Raw genomic sequence first — 21,614 nt, forward strand, 5'->3', positions numbered from 1 at the left:
CAGTCAGTAATTTTATAGACAAGTGGATTCCTTTTGCACAGAACTTTTTTAGTTATTTTATGAGAGATCATTAAAATCAACAAAAGTAAATCAATGTTCCTTCATAGATAAAATATAAATGAAACTAGTGAAACATTCTTAAAAAGTACATTCCCACAAGTTGGCCCAAAGAGTAAATTCTCAATGCCAAAAACAAGAAAAGCCCCAGAGACAACGCTCTAGACTATTTGTGTTATATCTGGTGTTTTTAATCAATAAGGTGAATATCATTAATTTTTCATGTGCAGATGAGTAGTATTAGTTCGTATCAAGACATATTTAATTTTCAGCCTCTTTTCAATTAGTTTAAGAATTCCAATTGAGGTATTTTTATTGTTACTTATTAAGAATCATTGCACTTCAAAATTTAAAATTCAGACAATGTACTTTAATGATTTGTGGTCTTGATTTTACAATTAAAGTATGAAAACATACTGCTTATTCCATCACTGGAGAAGAAAATTCGAATTTTTTTTGACAAAACATCATTTTCAATCACTAAACAAGAACAAATAAAAGGAATATTTCAACGGGCAAAAAACGGCATCTAAAATAGTTCCTTGCTCATCTTTTATGGATACATGCAATAAATACCACATAAGCAGTTTTCAGTCCACCTCACTGACCACTTATCCAGCCTGCATTTCATCAGTTTATCTATGAGGATGTTATGAGAGTCAGTGTCAAAAGCCTTGCTAAAAATCAACGTAAACAACATCCACTGTTCTCCACTCACCCACCAAGCCAGTCATCTCATCACAGAAGGCTATCAGGCCGGTCGGGCATGATTTCCTCTTCAGAAATGCATGCTGACTGCTCCAAATCACCTTCTTGCCTTCCGTATACTTGGAAGTGCTTTCCAAGGCTATTGGCTCCATCACCTTCCATCAAGGTGAGGCTGACCAGCCTGTAGTTCCCTGGAACCTCCTTGTCCTTCTTGAAGACAGGAGAGACGTTTGCTTTCTTCCAGTCCTCAGGAACCTCCCTCAGTCACCATGAACTTTCAAAGTTAATTGGCAGTGGCCTCACAACTACATCAGCCAGCACCCTCAGCACAGGTGTGCGCATCCCATCGGGACTTGCATAAGTCCAGTTTGTTTAAATGTTCCCTAACCTCATCCTCCTCCACTAGGGGTAAATCTTCCTTTTCTGGACTTTCCCACTGGTCTTGGAGACCTGGGCCTGCTGAGGGCCAATTTTACCAGTGAAGACTGAAGTGAAAAAGGCACTGAGTACCTTGGAGTTCTCTTGTGTTTCACAAGATCCCCCAGCCCACTGAGCAGCAGAGATTTTCCCTAGCCTTCCTTTAGCTGCTGATGTATCTACAGAAGCCCTTCTTGTTGCCCTTCTTGTCCCATGCCAGATTCAACTCCTGATGGGCTTTGGCTTTTCTAACCCCATCCTTGCATGCTCAGTGTCTGTATTCCTCCCAGGTCACCTGTCCCTGCTTCCCTCTCTTGTATGCCTCTTTTTATGTTTGAGCTTTGTCTGGACCTCCTGCAGGCCTTCTGCTACTCTTGCTTGACTTTCTATTCATTGGGATGGACCATCCTTGAGCTTGGAGACATCAACTAGTAATAACAAGTTTATGAAATTGCTAGAGACTCCTAAAGTCTGAAAGCTTTTGAGTTTTCCATCTCAAGTATTGAAGTAGCTTATTGAACTCATTAGCTTATTGAACTCATATACTGATTAAGGGATTTATAAAAGAGCATGAAAAATATTGCAGTAACATGCTATTTGATCATTTTGAATGCCGGACCATTTCACTTGTCACTAAAACTGTTGAATATTCACATGTAAGCTCTAATACCCATACACACATTGCACTTCCTGAAGCAGAGTAAGTGAAGACTCTCAGTGCATAGAAGATTAAAGCTGTAAAATCTCAATCATGCAGTGTGACATAAACATATTACGCTATCTGAAGTATTACAGCTATAATGATGGATCTACAATACTTATATTTCAGTACACAATTAAATGAAATTTTTCTGAAATCCAACCCCAAAATACCAAGGCTACCCAACCAGTACAACAATAAGGGGTAAAACATCTTTTTGGGGGGATGTAGCAAGGAAAAGTAACCTGGCAAGTATACAACTACCTAAGACAGACTGTTTGAAAGCACAGACAAACAAGATCAAGTGAAAGGAGCACCAAAGAAATCATGTGCTTAGCACTATGCCTTTGATATGAAGAGATAACATTTAATCTTGGATGACACTGTCTACATTATTTTCTATAAATCACAATACTCTCTAAAAACAGCACAAACCAAAAGCAGCGTCTGTGAAGACTCAAGAAATAGGCTTAATATACTTTGAATCTTATGTAAGGTAACCACTTCATACACATGTAGAGAGGCCCTGGAGTCTCTAAATACTACAGCTGACTAGCCAACACTTGATATTCTACACAAAGCTGCTAAAATCTTTCCATGCTTAAAATCCACAAGGGTATATTCCCCCGAGTGACATAAGACGAAGAGGAAGCTCACAGACAGCTTCCTGTAGGTGTTTCAGCACTTGCAGAAGTGTGAGAGCAACTTAGCAGCTCAAACCGGGTTTGCTTCTTCCCATGGTCAGGCATGTGGATTATCCAGAAGCCTCCCTGACAATGCTACTGATATTCACAATGCACCTTAAAACATCAGAAGCACTTTGCAGCTTCTGTGTAATTCAGGAGCCACTGGTTGACCTCTCCATTGTCATAATACAACTTAAAAAAGCCACGCATACTAAGGTCAAGACAGAAATTGATTCATTCAATCCCAGTCAAACAAAAGTCAAAAAGTCAAATAATGTATCCTTATTTTATTTTTTTGATATTAATTATAAATCTGTCAATAGAGAAAGGAAGATCCTGAAGCTTGAAAGAATGACCAAATGGAAGCAGTCCTCTCCCTCAACATAAACTCAATCTGTATGTTATTAAAGCAGAGCACTGGTCTCATTAATATCTGTCATACTGAAGTAGCAGATGTAAGAGTCTAAGAGCAATGTTTTACATATGTAAATTAATAATGTGATTATTGATTTGAATTTTTAGCCAAATGCAATATTTTTGACATCGGACTTCACGGTGTTCACTTCTGCAATATTCTACCAAAATAAATCGAGATGAATGATCAAAAAAACAATGAATTTTCACCTGTAGAGAAACATCTACAGTAAACAAACTTTAATGTCACATGCATTTTCAGTACAGCTTGATTTTAAGCAGTAAATGAGCATAATATTTTCTAAAAGCATCTTTTATACACATTAAAGTCTGATTTCAAGATTTTTAGCAAGCACTTACTAAAGAATTAATTTGAGAAAATCATGACATGCTTGCAGTTAATTTTATACAAGAATAAGAGGCAAAATTGATTTAAAATATTCATTTCAAAGTTATTCACCCAGATCTTCCCATTTTCAATAAGTAACTTATCTCATGTGTCTCAGATTTCCACTTGAAAAATTTAGAAATACATTTAATTCACCTGCAGGTGACACTGTTGGGCTTAACCACACAACTAAAAAGCAACAGCAGTAAGTATTTTCCTCTCAATGTATTTATTCAGGTGCAGTGTGGATCAATGATGTATCCAAAACACAATTATTTTCCTTGTATTTGTACACTAGTACTTTTAAAATTCCACTGTAATATCAAACCTCTGCAGAAACACTGATTAATGCAAGTGCTTCAAGTATGGATATATTAAAACTGAACTTATTCTGATAAAGCTTAAAGTAAATGAAAAAATTGTGCACTGGAGGAAAAAAAAAGTATCTCTTTATAGCAAGAACTCTTCATCCAAAGAGAATATATGTATATTTTTATATAAGAGTTAAAATACAATACAGAAGAGTCAGATAAATTCATAAAAAAATTTAACTTTGGTTCCAAAACAGTTTAGAAAAACTTGCAGGAAATGGAGATAAGTCAGGCATGAACATAATCACTTCCAGTAAAAGAAAACACACAACCAAGAATGCAATTACATACAAACCCCTATATCATCTAACCACAGAGCACGTAAAACAAAGTTTTTCCTGTTGTTCAAAATTACTGTAATTGTATTTGGCCTTATTTCAACTGGATTTTTCTGCTAAAATAAAAATTAGCTCCCATCTTCCAGCCCAATATAGAAAACCTAAATAGAGATTTTGCCCAGTGAGTCATATCAAAGAATGCCAGTCAATTACACATCTTATCAGAGTATGCGGCAATGGATTATTAAACAGAAAGCAAATTACTCACTGGCTTTTCTAAAATTCTACAGATTATGCAACAACAAGAGGCAAATAGGCATGTAGTATAAACTACAAACTACTATGTCTGTATATTTGAAAAAGAAATGCTTTCAAATAAAATACAAATTAATGTCTTACAGTAGTCATTAGTGATTCATTCTCATTTTTAAAGCATGGAAGCTGATTGTAATATCAAGATGGATTCTGTCATAAATCTAGAAACTAATTTAGGTCATAGGCAGTACCTCCAGTTCCTTATGAAGGACTACCATTTTTTATTCAAACTGCTACCATTTGATCATGTATTAGTACTTTCTCCCCTTTGGCAAAAGCTTAGCTGTCACAAGCACATATATTAATAGGACAGTAGTAAATGAGAAGGGCTCCCAACAATGCCCCTGGTATGTTGGAAGACTGACACCAAAAAAAGGGAAGAAGTACAATGCAGAAGGCACAGACTGGTAACACCAGACTGACAAAACAATGCAATCGTCCCAGAGACATAAACAAAAGATAAAATACAGGACTACAATTTAACTAAACAAGTTTATTAACTGAGTCCGCTGAGCCCATTACCCAGAAATCTCTGTACAAATGCATGTTATAGCTCCTTTCTTAATCATTTTCAGAGACAACCAAGAACCCTACCTCCTTCCATAGATGTAGGGTCACACAGGCACTGCGTTTATACAAAAGAGGCTAAAGAACTCAGAGAAAGAAGTTTGCCTCTGAACAGTTTGGGCCCAAAATTGCCTCTCTGCTGTTTAATACCCATCTTTTCACCTACCTTACTATTTCCCTGAGCTGATACATGGAAGGAATAAACTGTGGAAAAGCCATATACCTCATAAAAATGGCAACCATGGAAAAATTTCTTCCCACTCTTTAAAAGGTCAACTAATACAATGCTAGCCAATTGAAAACATGGTACTCCTGGGGTGATTGGATAGCCATATTATGGAAACGAACTCAGCCCGGAAGGGAGAGGGCTTAAGCATGTTCTCTTGTTTCAGATACCTGTGGCTTACAACCCACTGGCAGGTTTACCTAATTCAAGTTATGTGTTCCTTTCCCTTTTGCTGTCCCCTATTCTGGATATCCAAGGAGGGCACTCTTAGAGGAGCCATGAGTTCTTCCTCCCCTGTTCCCCCATCAAACATTTTTGGGGATTCCAGTTTCTCCCTCTGACATCTGAGGAGAACAAATTCCATGCAGCCGAGAAGCCGCGAGTTGCTGACCACCAGGTCGCTATATGCGGTGAGCATGCCTTGTGTACCAGCGATGAGACTGACAAGGTCAGAACTTTGAAAAACAATATTTCAAATCTTTGAACACAATCCAGTAGGTTTTTGCAAGCATAGAAATTCACATCCCTTCTAATTTTTTAAATTGTTGCCTTCAGAAGCAAACACCAATCAAGAAATATACTTAACATTTACAGAAAAGAAAAAAAAAAAAAGGAAGAAGGGAGAAGATACATAGCAGTCTGTGGAGTTTCATCAAGCCGTGCTGCCTCAAAGATATTTTGGATAATGCTTTTTAACACATAAGTTGCCCTGAAGGTAGCATGGACAATGAAGAGGGAAGTAAGATTTCATTTTTCAGACATCAAAGTCTTCTGATATGAAGCAAATCCAGATGGAGATAAGAGTGGGAGATGGGGTTGACTTCAGAATACAGAAACAATACTGTATAAAGAGATTTTGATCTTTTGAGATCAGCAAGAAAGCTCAGCAAGAGTCAACTATATGTTTTAGCAAATATTTCCATTCTAAATGTTTTGGTATATTTCTCTCATTTGAAAGGTAAGTTTTGTACTTCATTTAAAGGAAGAAAAAGAATTTCATTTTAAACATTGCTTAACTTTAAAAATTCAGATGAAGCAATATTTCTTTCAGCAAGGTCTCTACTACTGAGAAATACTGTGGTAGCTTTCTCAGAAAAAGAAAGGCACAGGCCTTCCTCTTTTTTCTGTATTAGATTTCCGTGTCCTCTTCAAGTCTTATCTCCCAGTGCAAGAGCCGATCAAAGAGGACATTCTGCTCTGGGAAGCCAAGGGTAGGCATGGAATTCAGCACTACTTTTCAGCCCAGTCATACTGGAAGAAGGAATATTAACAAGGCTCACCACTTCTTTTGACAAAAACAACTTAAAAGAGGGGGACTTTTCTATATCTGTGGGCTTTATAACCTGTGGATCATTTCTGATGGCCACTTCATGGCAGTTTAGCCTCCCCCATACCAAAAGCATCCATAGATTTTATAGCATCCAAAGTTTTCATAGCAAAGAGCCATTCTGTTCCTGCAAGGCAACAGATGGGTGTGGAAAGTCAGCGTAACACAGGTGTTTTCAACAACTGCAAGCAAAAAAACAAAGGCCTTGAACCAGAGATGAAGGCCCCTGCCAGAAGCCTAACGTAGGTATGTACATGAATGAAGACAGTCAAACAATACAGGAGAAGGAGAAAGATTAGACTGTGATGAAGCACATGGAGATGGGAAATATAAAAGAAGATAGTATTATCTTGTTTCAGAAAGCACTTGAAATTTACCTGTAAATTTTAGATGCAAGCACTTCACAGTTTTCACAAAACGCTACAGTAATACGAATGGAACAATAATCGACAATCTCAGAAAAAGTATTCTCTTACATTTGATTTCTGTTAAAATGCAGTACAGTATGATAGCTTGAGAACCGTTATTTAGGGAGAAGAGCTATTAATATTCTAAATTCAGAACTTTCTTAGTTCTTGGTCACTGTATTGAAACATTTTTATAAGTATGATGACATGCAGGGTAAGATGACACCTTGGCATTCAATAACGCAATGTGGAAAATAAAGATCCTACGTATCCTGTTTGATAGAGACCCTTCTAAACAAGACATTTTGAATGCTAGGTTATTAACACAAGCAGTTCAGAATTAGAAACATATTTGTGGGGAATAAGACTGCTAAAAGCTAATACTTTTCCATGTTTTAATTTCACAATGTTTTACTTTGCTCAGGTAGTGTAATTTCATACATATTTGCATTATATATGCAATCAAAAAGCAAACCTACTTGCTATTAATGGCATGCTGCAAACCCCAAAGATCAGGAGGTTATTTTGATTCTTTTCTGCTCGGAGGGTTACTGAAATGTAAACTAGTAAATTCTTTTTGTGTATGCTGACCATGCACATCCATCTAATTCTTATTTGTTGTGTTACACTGTTGCATACACAGATTCAATAGCCAGTTTCCAGTATCTTCTGGTTTAGCAAGCCAGGCTAGGTGGTCTTGTTCGCACACTGTTTAATAAATCTTAATAATCATGCTTAGGACTGTTTCTTTGTTACTGCTCTGAAAGACCACATCAACAGCACTTATGAATTCCTACCAAAACGTTTGAAATAGACAGAGAGAATGTCAAGAAAACTGGTCTTTAAATTAAAAAAAAAGCTCTTTGTCAGGCATTTTCTTTTATATAAAAATCCTTTTTATTGGAAGAAGCTGACATTAGTAATACTGCTTATGTGGACTTATCAGATTTATCACACATTTTTAATAGAATGTTTTAGAGTCTTTTTAAAGGTATGTAAAATAATATACTATTACTTAATCATTTTCAGACCTACAGCAATTTAGTACTTCAAAAGATTTTCAAACACAACAGATGTCAGGCTTCAACTACAACTACTTATATAGTTTCAGAGTTAAACAGGTCTAGCAGTGGGAAAAAAAAACACCTTAACATCTAACATGCTTTAGTGACAATTCTCTCATTGCTAACTTTTGCCAGTTCCTGAGCACAACCCTCCCCACCACCCATCAATTTGAAATCTAAATTCTCTCATCAATTTTCTCCTTTTCCTAATGTAGAAATGTCCTAATTTCTGGTTATACATAGGTTTAAAAGTGCATGCAATGGGCAATAGAAAAGTATGTAAGTGAGTAACTACTGCAGAAAGTCACCATCTCATATATTTACAATACACATTTTCAGATTTTAACTGTAGGCTTTGTGTACATGTGAAATAAAAAATATATATAGTAGAATACAATAGGACATAATGCACTAAAAATTAACAAAATAAATGAATTTCCATTTTCACAGGAGAAAAAAAGGCAGCAAGAATCAACTTCACTCTTTGCTTTCACCTAAAAGCATCTCTCCTGCTTATTAAAATGCAGGAAATGAGAAACAGTATAGGAGAGAAAGAAAGCTGCAGACAAAAGAAACAGAAGGCACCTCAAGTTTGTAGCCCTCTTTTGCTTCAAATAGTTTCAGACTTGATTAGTTTTATATTGCAGATAAGAACTTAAGAAAAAAGCATTATTCCATTTTATTAGAATCAGATTCCAATAGGGAATAAAGCCTTCATGACTCAATATCAGAGTCTATCAGCTGACAGAATGTATCAGGGTGATCATCCATATTACTCAAAGGTCCTGATGCCATTTGCCATTCTCAGAACTTGTCCTATTCAGCTCTGACACTTTTGTGGTCTCTGCTTCACTTCTCACCTCTGCCTTGCCATCACAACTACAATTAATCAGCTAATCTTTGAGATGTCAAAATATATTCAGTCCTTCAGGCTATTTCCTCCTCTCAAGAAAAGCATTCTGTATTAGTAATAGGCCAAGTGCATTTGTCAATGCAAATGCATCTTACACAAATTCTCTTTTTATTTGCAACACTGTTTTTTTCTAAAAATACTATCAGTACTGCAGTATTACTCATTCTTTTCAATAAGAAATGCCCTTTCATTCCAAACTACTGTTATTTCTAGTATAAACAGCTGGTTAAAATTAAAAAGAAAATTAATCAGCTAACAAAATTTGACTAAGCTAACAAAATACTTCTCCTGGATTCAAAACATTCAAAAGTAAATCTTCAAGGAAAGCACTTACATTATTTAAAGAACAGCAGAAACTAAGTTATAAGCCACAAAAGAAGCTTTTAAATGCAGGTCTAAAAAGAAAACAAAAGCCCTGAAAAAGCAAAAGCCTCAACTGCCCCAATATGCTTATAAGGATCAAGACTCATTTAGCTTCAGATCTTATACATCATATAATACCACGATGAAAAGATATTGTGTTTAGTTATTAGTGCTTTTCTTTTCCTTAACCAGGATTTTGGAAACCATTCATATTTTTAAGCTCCTCAACATGTTCTGCTCTCGGCAAATGAAAGTGATACCTCTTCTCCAAATTAAAAGCTTTGAAGGATCTTTTCTTAGCCAAATGTTAAGATAGTTTTGACACAAACTGTAAGAAATGTGAGAATCACCTCTGAAATCAATAATGTTATTTCAGCTTGTACTGGCTAAGTAGCACAGAACAAATATGTCAAGTAGCTGCCCATTTTCTAAGTGACAATGCAAGTCAGGTTTAGCTGGACTTTTTTATTTATTTATTTTTTATAAACTGAGCTGCACTGATGAAAAGGCTAATCTTTCACTTTATGCCACTGCATATTTCATTTATGCAAGTTGCTACAGCAAACAAATTTAACCTTTCAAGTTGAATTATTTGAACATCTTAGAATTTTTAAGAGTTGTGAAACTACAAATGTTTATGAAGAATACTTTTCTTTGAAGAATGGGTGATTGCTCCTCTAGGTTTTCCAGTTACTATCTACTTTAAGGAGAAATGTTTAGAAGCACTTCAAACTGAAAGTAAACTAATTTCAGACTCACAATTTGCTTCCAAATACCACTTTTTTTTAATTGTGCAAGGAATTAATTTTTATCTAAATCCATGATTGAAAAAAGATAGTTTGAAGCCTGCACAAACCTAAAGTTTTAGAAATGCATGTTCTTAGGATGGCTAGCAAGCCACTGTTGACAAGTACAGCCTTGTACTTCAATAAATATATACATCTTTTTCTGTGGAACTTAAAGTTCTTTAGTACTAGGTACATGATACGAAAATCCTATAATACCTTCTGAATGAATAATCTTGCTTTCTGTAAGATCGGTTTCTTGATCAACAACAAAAAAAAATGGAAACACTTTCATATATTAAAAAAAAATCTATTAGTCCCACTTATATGTGTTTATTTGAATTATAAGCCTAGCTATTGACAAGGATCATGCTGTAACACACCTCGTACAAAACCGCTGATGCACTAGTTTAAGAATGAGGAGCATTCATAGTAACTGAAGACGTAACACAATAGTAAAATAACTTTTCTTAAAAGTGAACAACAAAAAACCTTTAAAAGTAGGAAAATGGTGGTGTGTGGGGGGGTAAGCTTACAGAGGTAGAAGAAATTTTTGATAAATTTTCACTGTGCTGTGCCATGGATCTTAATTTTGTTTCATGTTATGTATGTATAAAACATTCAAGAGAAATTCTCCCCTACAGGCTTTTCAATGCCCACTAACTTCAAGAGTTAATGAGGCCCTTAAGAGTAGTTAAGGCCACAAGGCATTTCTGCAACTCTCTAGAGGTTACTGCTGTTTTCCACAAGTTAAGACATCATGCTAACATAACCACCTGCTTATAATACACTGTGCCAGTGTAGGGCAGTGCTTTCAGACTGAGTGATTACAATAGAAATCCATACTTGTCCAAACACCATCATATCCTCTAAAGCCTCAAAAGATAACTATTATTACTGTATTTGTTGCAAGCACAAAATCGGAGATACCTGATCTGAAAACCCGTAAATTGATTTCAAAGTTGTATTATGTATTTTCTACACTGTATAAGAAAAAGACTGAAAACTGTATATACTCAAAGTCCAAAAGGACAACCACCCAAACAGTCAGCAGTCTTCTGACAAAAAGCCTTTGCGATAGCTGAAGTGCTACCCAGCAAAAGACACAGTTCATTTTCTCTAATATCTTCCATTTAAACACTATGATGAACATACTAAAACAACTTTCCAAACAATAGATCACGGCTAAAGTACACTTAATATCATTACCGTTTTAGGTGATGTCTAAGCATCAGGGATTCTTGGATAATCTTGTGTCAGTATACAAACAGGCTTAGAATAGAGAATCAGCTGGTAAATAAACACCAGGTGCAGGGTAATACACTTCCCTAGATTTCTTTTTCTTTTTTTTTTTTAATCAAAAAAGGAAGTGGAAAGTTAAGTTATTTAAACTATGAGAAAAGCATAAAAATGTAAGACAAATATTTATAATGGGACCAGTACAACAACTAGGGTTATTCATTTTTGTAACCAGTTTATTTGCGTCTGCTTTCAGATTCTGTGAAGCACTCATCTGTGTAAAATCATTTTGCAATGGAAGGGTACTAAGATTCTTATAGGTAGATAAGCAGTCGTTGTGGCTTTCACTGCACAAGATGTGAGAAGCACATTAGAACTGGAATAAACAATTCCCCTTTCTTTTTTTTGTGAGAAGAAAGGAGTGTCAATATTTAACATCTCACTTTAATGCCTCAGACAAAATAGATCCAGCAAAATGAGTATCTGAGGGAGAATGGCAAAGGTGTTCATAAGAGTAAGTAAAACACTTGATTATTTTTATTTTTAAGTTTATCATCCTTATTGGGCAAGCTAGAAATAACATTTTTGAAAAGCTTGGATTCCGGAGCCACAATACTGTAAGTAAAAATTCAAGGCACAGGCTGGAACAATATGGAAGTAAAATCATCTCATGCATAATACCATAAATATATGGAACAACAAGAGACATGGATGCCTCCTGGATGAATACAAATGAGAGCTTGGAATGCACAGAGAAAGGTGCACAAAATTGTGCTGCAGCACCTTCCCCCCAGACCTTGTTAATAGGACTATCTTTTACAATCATTTAAGGAATTTTCTCCCATTACCAAAGTAATGAAAAATTATTTATTGATTTATTGATTTAACAAACGTTATAAGAAAGTGGGGCACAAGGGTCTATTTCAAGACATAAGACTAAGCGGGAGAACCTCAAAAGTTTAATAAACTTATCATTTTAGATCATATTTCAGACATCAGTATTTTAATTGCTTTGAATTTTCTCACTAGTCACATTTTGCAACAAAACCAGCATAATTATATGCTCAGTAATAACATTTCAGCTGCTTCACCAATACTTTTACAATGAAGTTTAAAGAAAAAAAGACAAGACAAGACCAGTAGGTCTACAAACAGTAAACAAACGTGCAACCAAAACAATAATTTAAAATCTTAATCATACCTGTGTTCGCAGAATTTCACCTTTTGACAGTTGCATATCACCAGTCAACTCTTTCACAGCAATGCCTAGTGGTTCCAGACGCTTACTGAAGTAATTTGTCATTTCAGCTGCCAAAGCCTTCATAGGAGCAACATATACAATCTGCACCAAAAGGACACCAGCTTGATAAATGAGCAAACTCCACAATGTCATTTGTTTCATGGCAACCATTACAAATCACAATTTATTGTGAAATATGATGCCAGGCACTTACAGTGAGAAATCTTAATAGTGATATATGAAAAGTAGTTATCTTTGTTGGATAAGTGTGCAGCTGTTTAAAGGACAATGGATTTTATTCATACAGCCTCATCACTTTGAAAATTGGTTCTGCATCAAAGCTAAATGCATTTTCATAGCTTTTCACGTGGGTAATAAGATTTTTAGAACACAAATAGGAATGGCTTTAACAGTAACAAAGTAAATCAGAACTAGCCTTATCTTTGACTTGGTAAAATATAATACCCTTGAAAACTTCCTGATTTCATATTAAACGTATAACATATAATAGGTTTCACCTTAGAAGTTAAAAAGCTGTTTCTTGGTTCATTAAATTCCTACCTTAAACTCATCCTTTTTGATAATGCCATGCTGAACATGCTGCCGAATTTCATGAAGGACCGTTAGCATGGCGATGTTTGTCTTCCCAGCTCCAGTGGGTGCGCAGATTAGCATGTTTTCATTTGTGTTGTAGGCAGTCTCAAAAACTATAGATTGGATTCGGTTTAGTCGTTTCATGCCTTTAAATACAAGTTGTCCGATCTGTTAAAAGAAACAATACATGTATTTTGGACTTTTGCATGTGTACATATGTGCATGCACGTTTAAAAAATAAGATACAGAATGCATGATAACAAAACTCAGAATAACTGCTGAAATATATTTATTAGTATTCACAAGTGTTTAATTCTGAGGCTACCAACCCACAAATTTTGAATCCATAAGAAAACAAAATGTATCAGGATAACTTCTCTTAAAGTTAATGGAGCTCTCCAGCCACATGCTATTTCAGCATTTCACTTTTTTTTTTAATTAAAACGGTGCGAACAAAATTAATGTATAGTAGAATAACTATCTATTTATAACAATTCTCATTGTATTACTGTAAAAATCAGTAAAACAGCAATAGCTTTAGTAGTACGATATAGATGTTTAGGATGACAAACAACATTTCTTCTAATGGAAGAAGAGGCAGGAAGAAACAGATGATTTAAAAAAATATATTTACAACTAATTGTGTGCAATAAAGTTTAATTATGCAAAGACATACCCCCCCCCAAAAAAAGTAACAGTAACAACATCTTTCAGCCTTCTCTGATTCTGAGGATCTCTCTCTTCTTGTTACTGTTCACCTCTGACCCCCGTAATACGTACAACAAATCACAGCCTCCAAAAGAACATAAAACGCCTACCCGTAGTCCCAAAGAAACTTTGACAATACTTGCAAAGAGTTAAATTATTATATTGAATATTTTTTAAATTTTATAAATCAGAAATTTTAATTATAAATACGGTTGCATTATTCCTCTTGTTCTTTCCAAAAAAAAAGAAAAAAAGCTTTTTGCCCAGAAAGAACTGTTGCAGATGGTTAAAATTTTATCTAAAGAATCATAAAGTTTTTGCAATGGAAGCATGGATCATTAAGATATTAATTTGATTTGCTAACAGACTTGCTTTTTCTTAGTTACATTTCACAGACGCTTAAAAGACACTGTGAACCACAGAATTATTTCCATTCTTCTGCAGAAAAGAATTTGGATTTCATTACCTGCATTGCTACTAATAATAATCATGAAAAGTACTTTACTGATAATTTTGAGAATTATCATTTTTATTTTAATTGTAAGAAACTGCGGAAGTACAAATTCACTGTAAAGAATGGCCCTGAAAGCACCTTCTGAAGATTCTTCTTTCCATTATTACAGGCTTTCCAGTTAATCTAAGAGGTTTGCTATTTCAAATATTGTTTGACTGAAGGAAGCAAATTATTTGAGCAGGGTTCAAACTTATCACTTCCTGAAGTAATGCAAACCTAACAATGAAAGCTTTATTGGCTATCCAAATTCATTATTTTATTTAAAGAAAGAAAACTGAGATACAAAGTACAAATTTAGGTCAATATAGCATCATCAGAACATAGACAACACTCTTAACTGTAGAGGAATTATAGAGGAATGTATTTCTAAATTCTTTTAAATTTAGCAGTACCTTTGTCTTAGCAAAGTTTTCAAGTTGAAAAATTCTACCTCAAGATTAAAAAAAAAAAGCTAAGAAAAAAAAGTTCTATTCAGCTCCAACTAGTTCATTGGTTTGCATTTGCATTTATAGACTTGATACCTCTGTGTACATCTCAAACATATTCCAATATCAATATTTTTTGGTGAAGAAAAAAAATGTTTCTAGGGCAAGTATGTTTAGAACTCTTCATCAAGTTTCCTTAAGTCTGAGTATCTGGAATTTCAGGATTACAACAATTATCACTTTTAATATTCTTTTATAGTTTATTCTGCTTGCAAGATTGCAGAGGGAAAGCTCATTTGTTTCCCATCAAGTTTTGCATATATGTAACATTTACTTGAGGTATCATATTCACGATTCCTTTCATCTTCACCAGCAGGACCATTTTAAAGTGTTAATGGGCTTGCTAGAGATGGGCCAACCACATTATTGCTATCAGGGTTCATTCAACTATTTTTTACAGCCTTTTTAGTCATTTTAAATCCCAAATATGCCTGTTACTTCATTTGGGGACTTCTTGGTAGGTCTTTGAAAATGATTATAATTTTTCCTTTTCCCTCCCATTACACCTAATTAGTCTTAGAAGCTGCATAAACACTTCACACAGAACATTAAAGGATCTGTGGAAAGACACAAACACAACTAGTGATTGCATAATTTAATTGGCAAAATACTATGTGGCACAAAACTTTTAGCATTTTAAAGAAACAGTTTTTAAAGAAAAGAGGTATAGTTGCCTAAAAGAAGTTAGTTAAAAGTATCTTCAGCAAAGAACTACAGCAATTTTTCACAATCACATAATTCAACACGTATAGGTTTAAACATACAACTCTCCTTACAGTTGTGACATTACTCATACAATTAAATAAAGCACATCTTTAAGCATTTTCTTGAACTACTGCCCATGGGAATAAGTTGCTCCAGCTTCTGTTCAATTTTAAGAGAGACAATATAAGGTTCATTTTTTTTCCTCAACATTTGGAAAGAATTATGTTTACCATAGTCATGGGACATGTAATTGTTATAATAAGAAATATTCAAACACATAAATAAATAGATAAATAAATTAATAAATTAATAAATACAATTTCCTGTCTGCTTTCCTATCAGGAAATGGTAACATCACATCACAGATTAAGAGTGTCTTGGTAACTAGCAATAAATAAATAAATGTTCAGGAAACACCAGAGGAAACTGGGAAACAAAACTGGGAAAGAAAAGGAAAGAAAAAGAAAAATCACAACCTGATTTTCTAGACAAATGTCAGGTCTTTTGAAACAGGAACATTAAGAAGTGAGTTAAGATTAATAAAAACAAAATCTACAAAATCCTGACTAAGAACAAGAAGTATTTTTTTAATAATGATATTTAGAGTAGAATCTAGGCTTTCATTCAACATACTATCTGATTAATTTTCCAGCAATGCAAAAGAAAAAGTCAGACACTGACAAATCAATGCACTTGACAATATTCTTTGACAAGTGACTCTAAAAGAACATATTAAGCACTAAAAAAACTACAGAAATAAGGAATTCCAGAGAAAACAGTATCTTAGGCTACTCAAACCAACCCTATGTTTAACTGAAAAAAATATCACCAATACCCTTCCCAAAAAGCTGGGTTTACTCCAAACTGTAAGTACAGCTAAGCAATTAACAAAAAGAAGTAGTTCTGCTCTTAAAAATGACTAAAGCCAATGGAGATTGCAACTGTACAAACATAAGTCCCCCCTTATTGACATCTGCCTAGTCTACCAGGTTTGCTTTTTCAATTTTTATTGTCAACTGCACAAACTCTACCTAGCTTTAAAGCTGAAAACCATATTTTCCCTTTGGCATATTACCAGCAGTGAAGGCTCCTACCCACCAATTCTTTTTCAGATAAATCAGTGAAACTGAAACTTCTTTTTTCTTAATGGACTAGTAGCCACTGGATGGCAGAATCTGGGCTTTTTTTTTTTTTTTTTTTTTTTTAAACTACAGGTGAATGAGATGCAACAGTTTTCAGCCTTCTATCCCACAGCTGATTTACCACTAGAATTCTAGGCAAATCAAAAGCGAATTTAAAGAGAGCACAATGTGAGTGCTACTCCTGACACACACAGTTTAGTGCCTAAGGGCCATTTTTACATAAACATGAATCAATGTGAAAGATCATGGAGAAGCATATCCTTCCACAACCAAGAATAAGTTATTCAAGGCTGCCCTTATACGGACGTCAAAAGTCTTACTTTTTACTTCAACGCACTACCCAATTCTGTCCCAGGAAATTCACTACTACAAATATCACAAGGTTTCAAGTTTTATGCTTAAATGAGATCACACTTAATGAAGATATTCTAAATTAGTCATTTCCTTAGAGGGATATTTGTGTGTTGATGCTCCAAGGGCAATTCAAAAATAAGAAACTGTTAACTGAAAAGCCATTTGAGTCATTAAAGTAAAATTCATGAATGAGTCAGTGTGATTCAGTCAGCAGGCATGCTACAGCTCAGGAACAACTCAGTTGTAACAGTGACTTTTGTTCAAAATGGCACAAGCAATCAGCACTTTATGTAGAGTTTTCAGAGCATCAGATTCACTAGCTAGAGCAACTACAAACTATGACACAGAAGATACTTTTTCTTCCATGCAAACCTCTAAATCCTACTCAGATCTCTGGTCTCTCACCAGGACAAAAGGGTGCTAACTGCACATTCCATTAAAAGCTGAGATCTTCTGTTAATTCTCCACACCACTTTAGGCGTTAACACTACTAGTTGGTAGAAATAGCTTGTTAGATAGAATTAACCTCAGCATCACATAATTTCACTAAGTGGCCCAATGAGCTTTTAAGTCAGCTTCAAGTTATCGTGCTAGCATTTCAGTAGCAGCTTCCAAATTCAATACTGACTTGCACAGGCATAACATAATATCTCATGTCTCATCCATCTAGAACAGAAGAAAAAAACAAGAAAAAAATTCACTTCTTAGCAATTTATTCAGAAAAGATGTTTGGATATTATCTCCCTTTGAAGTGTCATGCTCCATTGATTAATCTACATGACTTTTGCTTAATACTCCTTATTGTAAAAGAGCTTTTGCCTCATCCATATTCAGTTTTCCAGACAGTTTTCACATACTACTAGACAAATCTTCTCATGGAATCCTCATTTCTATAGCATAAAACAATCCAAGATAAACATTCTATAATGATTACTTCTATAATGATAGCTGTACTATAAGAACTAATGAAATTATTATCCATTTATTATAAATGTTGCAATCACATACCACGTTTAAAATTTCATCGTTTTCCCTACTAATTGGTTTGATTTTAATATATGTTGTAATCAATGGACCTTACATAATTTTGATGCAACAAGCTCCATCCTGTAGTCAGTTGTTCTATTGCACTTTGGATTTAAAAAAAAAAAAATCTAAACCAGTATAACATGACTTATCCATGCTGTTTTACAGAAAATCTATGAGCCTGACAGATAAATAACGTCCAAGTCAGGCTTTCCCCTTTGCTGTATTTTGGAATGTTGTTGGTTAAAAAAGTATATATACATACAAACATCCACATAAATATACATACATATGCATATATTTATGTATGTATACACACACACACACACTTTTTTTTTAATGAATATATTTACACCATCCCGCTAAACTCAGAGCATTTAGTAGCATCCTATTCAAACACTTTCTAATTATGCATGTATATGTTCACACCATTTCCATGGGAGTGTAAATTCTATTTTGCTACTCCAGGTACACACAGGAATTAATGCAGAACTCAGAAGCTGCCAGGGCCTTCCTCTCCTGATGCTACTTTTCATATTCTCTTACTTTTATGGAGGTCCAAGCTCACCAGATTTAGGAATACTAATAAATAAAAATGAAACTATATAAATACCATAAAGGTCAAACTATTTTAATATTTTATTAAGCATACTATTTCCTACCTGTGAAGAGTGAAAAGTTGTCTTTCAAAGTTTGTAAACATATTTTATGCAGAAGCTCATGACTTGTAAAAGAAAAACCGCATGACATTTTGATCTGCTACATTTAGCATCAAATCACATCAATAAGGTGTCATTGGACTTAAGGAGACAATTTTTGTAGGAACCAGTGTCATACAAAAAGACAGGAAAATTATACAAATGTACCAACTAGAATTTAGGATTGGCTTTGGGCCAGAATCAGTACTGTTCTTCAAATGAGTACAGATTATGTCCAATCCAAAGTGCAGTAGCTGAAGAGTTACGTGCTATATAAGAAGTTCAGAGTAAAAAACATTAGACAGATATAACCAACTAGAGGAACCAAAGAACCAGCATCGGTTACAAAGCCACACATGTGCCAAGAGCCACGGCTAGAACAAAAGAGCAGATCTTGCATAGTATGTCTATCCACATCACTGTTAATGCTAATGCTTTTAAGTTGAATTATTAAACATATTATTTTACAAAATTATGCAACCTTGATTTTTAAAATTATCACAACCACCCACTGGTCAATGCTATAGGATTTTAAGTAGCAGTACCCATCAGTAGACATTTCCATATTTTTAAGTAATATGAGAGTCATTAAATTCAAAACAAATATTGCATTTGTCTGGATTCTGATAAAGAGTTCAAAAACTCAAAAAAGTATGCTGAAGAAAAATTTAAATGATATACGAAGGCATAATCTTTGCTTAGCTATGTGTAGTGTACTCGACAAATCCAGTCTAACGGTAGGCAGGAAGGAAAGCTGTCAAAACACACAAACTACAAAGAACATTAACATTTTGCTTCATTTGGGATGCCATTTTAAAAACCTGATTAAACATTTCCTCTCTGGGCTTTCAGACTCCACGTTTGGCAAGATTCTGGAACAGTTGCTTTTCTGACAAAATTATTCCTTTCTCAGAAATGTGAAAATTCGGGACCGATCACAACAGTGAGTGCTTTTCAACAAAGAGAAACTTTCATTAGGGAGGAACCAATCTCCATTCAGATGAATTCCAGCACACTTTCATTATAAAACAAATTGCAGTGAAATGTAGTAGTTTCCTACTAACTAATGCAAGAGAGATTCCTTGGGAAAAAATACAGCAAATAGAAATTGAAAATTCAAAACCCTCCTCCCATATTTATTTTAAAATGATCAGTCCTGCCCATCTACTCTCCCAAGGAAAGAACAAAGACTTCTTTGAAAGCCAGGGAGTTTTTAGGGAAAATATTTAACTGCATTTATGACAGCTAACAGGCCACATATAATCTGAGCAAAAATCCTTTTAAGTCAACAGAAGCATTGCCACCAACATTATCTAAACTATTCCCTTGATGAGCCACTCTATATGAACAACTTAAGTAGTCATATCTTTCCTATAGTTCTCTGAATTAGTCAACCTCTAATTTATATGCAAAATATAACATCCATGTGGAGCAATATTCAGTGGTTCAATATTCAATATATTATGTATGGATAAAACTGAAGACTTCTGCCTGTATAGACCCACAGTCAGTCTGATGGGAATGATGTGAAAACACTACAGCTCTCCAAAGCCTTCACAGCTCAGAGCTCCCAACAGCTTGGAGAGTCTCCTTCCCTCCCTCCCTGGGTGAATTTGTGTGTTTCTCAGCCTGCTTATAATCTGACAAGAGACTATAGACAGAATAATTATATCCTCTGGTGATTTGATTTGAAGAAATGGATAATAAAGTGTTTCAGAAAGATTTTTCCATAAAAGCAAACTGTTTCTGCAGCATAGCAAATGTACACAGATTTACATATCCCAGTAGACACGCAGGCAAGATTCTGATTTCCGTGAGACTACTGCAAACCCAAAAGCATCCGTTTGATGTGAAGAGAATTATTCCAGCCTTATATCAATGAAATGGAGATCAGAACACAGTCTCTTGTTATAGCTTTTTGATGTCATTTGTAATTTATACAGAAAATTTACCCCAAAATGTGTAGCTAACAGCAAAATAGCAAAAGAAAAATTGTTGACAGTTGTCACATTTTCTAATAACATCAAAAGTTAAAATAAAACCCTTACGAGGGGCTTAGTTTAATTTGCTTACATTTTATCCATGTTAAGAGTTGGAAAGTAAGAGTGTTTTTTTTCTTTTGCTGTACAAAGCTATGAGTGTGGAAGAGTGAAATAATATAATCACTATGAAGAAAACATCTAAAATGTTGTTGCCCTTCACAGCAAGGTTCTTCCTTATGGCAACCTTACTCTCCCCAACTCCTGTAGCTGCAGCTATCAGGACACTGATGTTTATATGCCACAGGCTGGCATTTTTCAACTCATAGAACATTCTCACAATTTCTTAAACTTATGTACAAGGAAAACTGACTCTCATCTCTGCTGACGGCAGATTTCCTCCTTAATTTATTCCCTTGGAAAACCTCAGCCAGTGCTTCTAAAGGGGAAAGAGGCACAGTGTTTAAGGCCATGATAACAGGGTGGAAGAAATCAAAGGGTTAACAGAGAAAAACCTCTTCTAGTTGCTCAAGAACACAGAAACTGCAAGACAAAGCAAGAAACCAACAAATAAGAAGCAAAGAAAATAAAGGCATCATGAAAAATAATGTACATTTTGGCCATCCATGAGAAAAACACATCACTCTACTAATACACACCATAAAAACTGAAGCATTTTTATGCAACTAGTCAGTTTTGCCATATGACATGGTTTTAGTTAGGTTTTTCCCAAATAAAGAGATGAGATACAATTTGAAAATAAATACTGCAAGCACTTTCTGAAAGTTGAATTCTTGCATGATTGACTATTCCTGAACTAATCTCAGAATTTTGACTTAACTGCTTCTTATCAAGAGACACCTAATTTATTCTTTTCCTTCCCAATTCTCGCTGTAGTTTTTAAAGAATGGGTCATTATTAACATAACCAAAATAAAATCAGAT

General features: G+C 34.7%; 1 protein-coding gene across 2 annotated transcripts in view; it reads right to left on the minus strand.

The window, feature by feature from the left end:
- ASCC3 (activating signal cointegrator 1 complex subunit 3) overlaps positions 1–21,614 on the minus strand; it is a 282,237-nt gene that overhangs the window by 193,993 nt on the left and 66,630 nt on the right. For both annotated transcript variants that reach the window (XM_064508824.1, XM_026122085.2), the window contains exons 9-10: positions 13,027–13,227; positions 12,427–12,567 (exon numbers count right to left, since the gene is read on the minus strand). In XM_064508824.1, coding sequence (XP_064364894.1) covers positions 12,427–12,567; positions 13,027–13,227 — 342 coding nt within the window. The remainder of the gene's footprint in view (positions 1–12,426; positions 12,568–13,026; positions 13,228–21,614) is intronic.

The sequence above is a fragment of the Dromaius novaehollandiae genome, chromosome 3 (genome assembly GCF_036370855.1).
Source record: "Dromaius novaehollandiae isolate bDroNov1 chromosome 3, bDroNov1.hap1, whole genome shotgun sequence".
In the NCBI taxonomy this organism is placed as follows: domain Eukaryota; kingdom Metazoa; phylum Chordata; class Aves; order Casuariiformes; family Dromaiidae; genus Dromaius; species Dromaius novaehollandiae.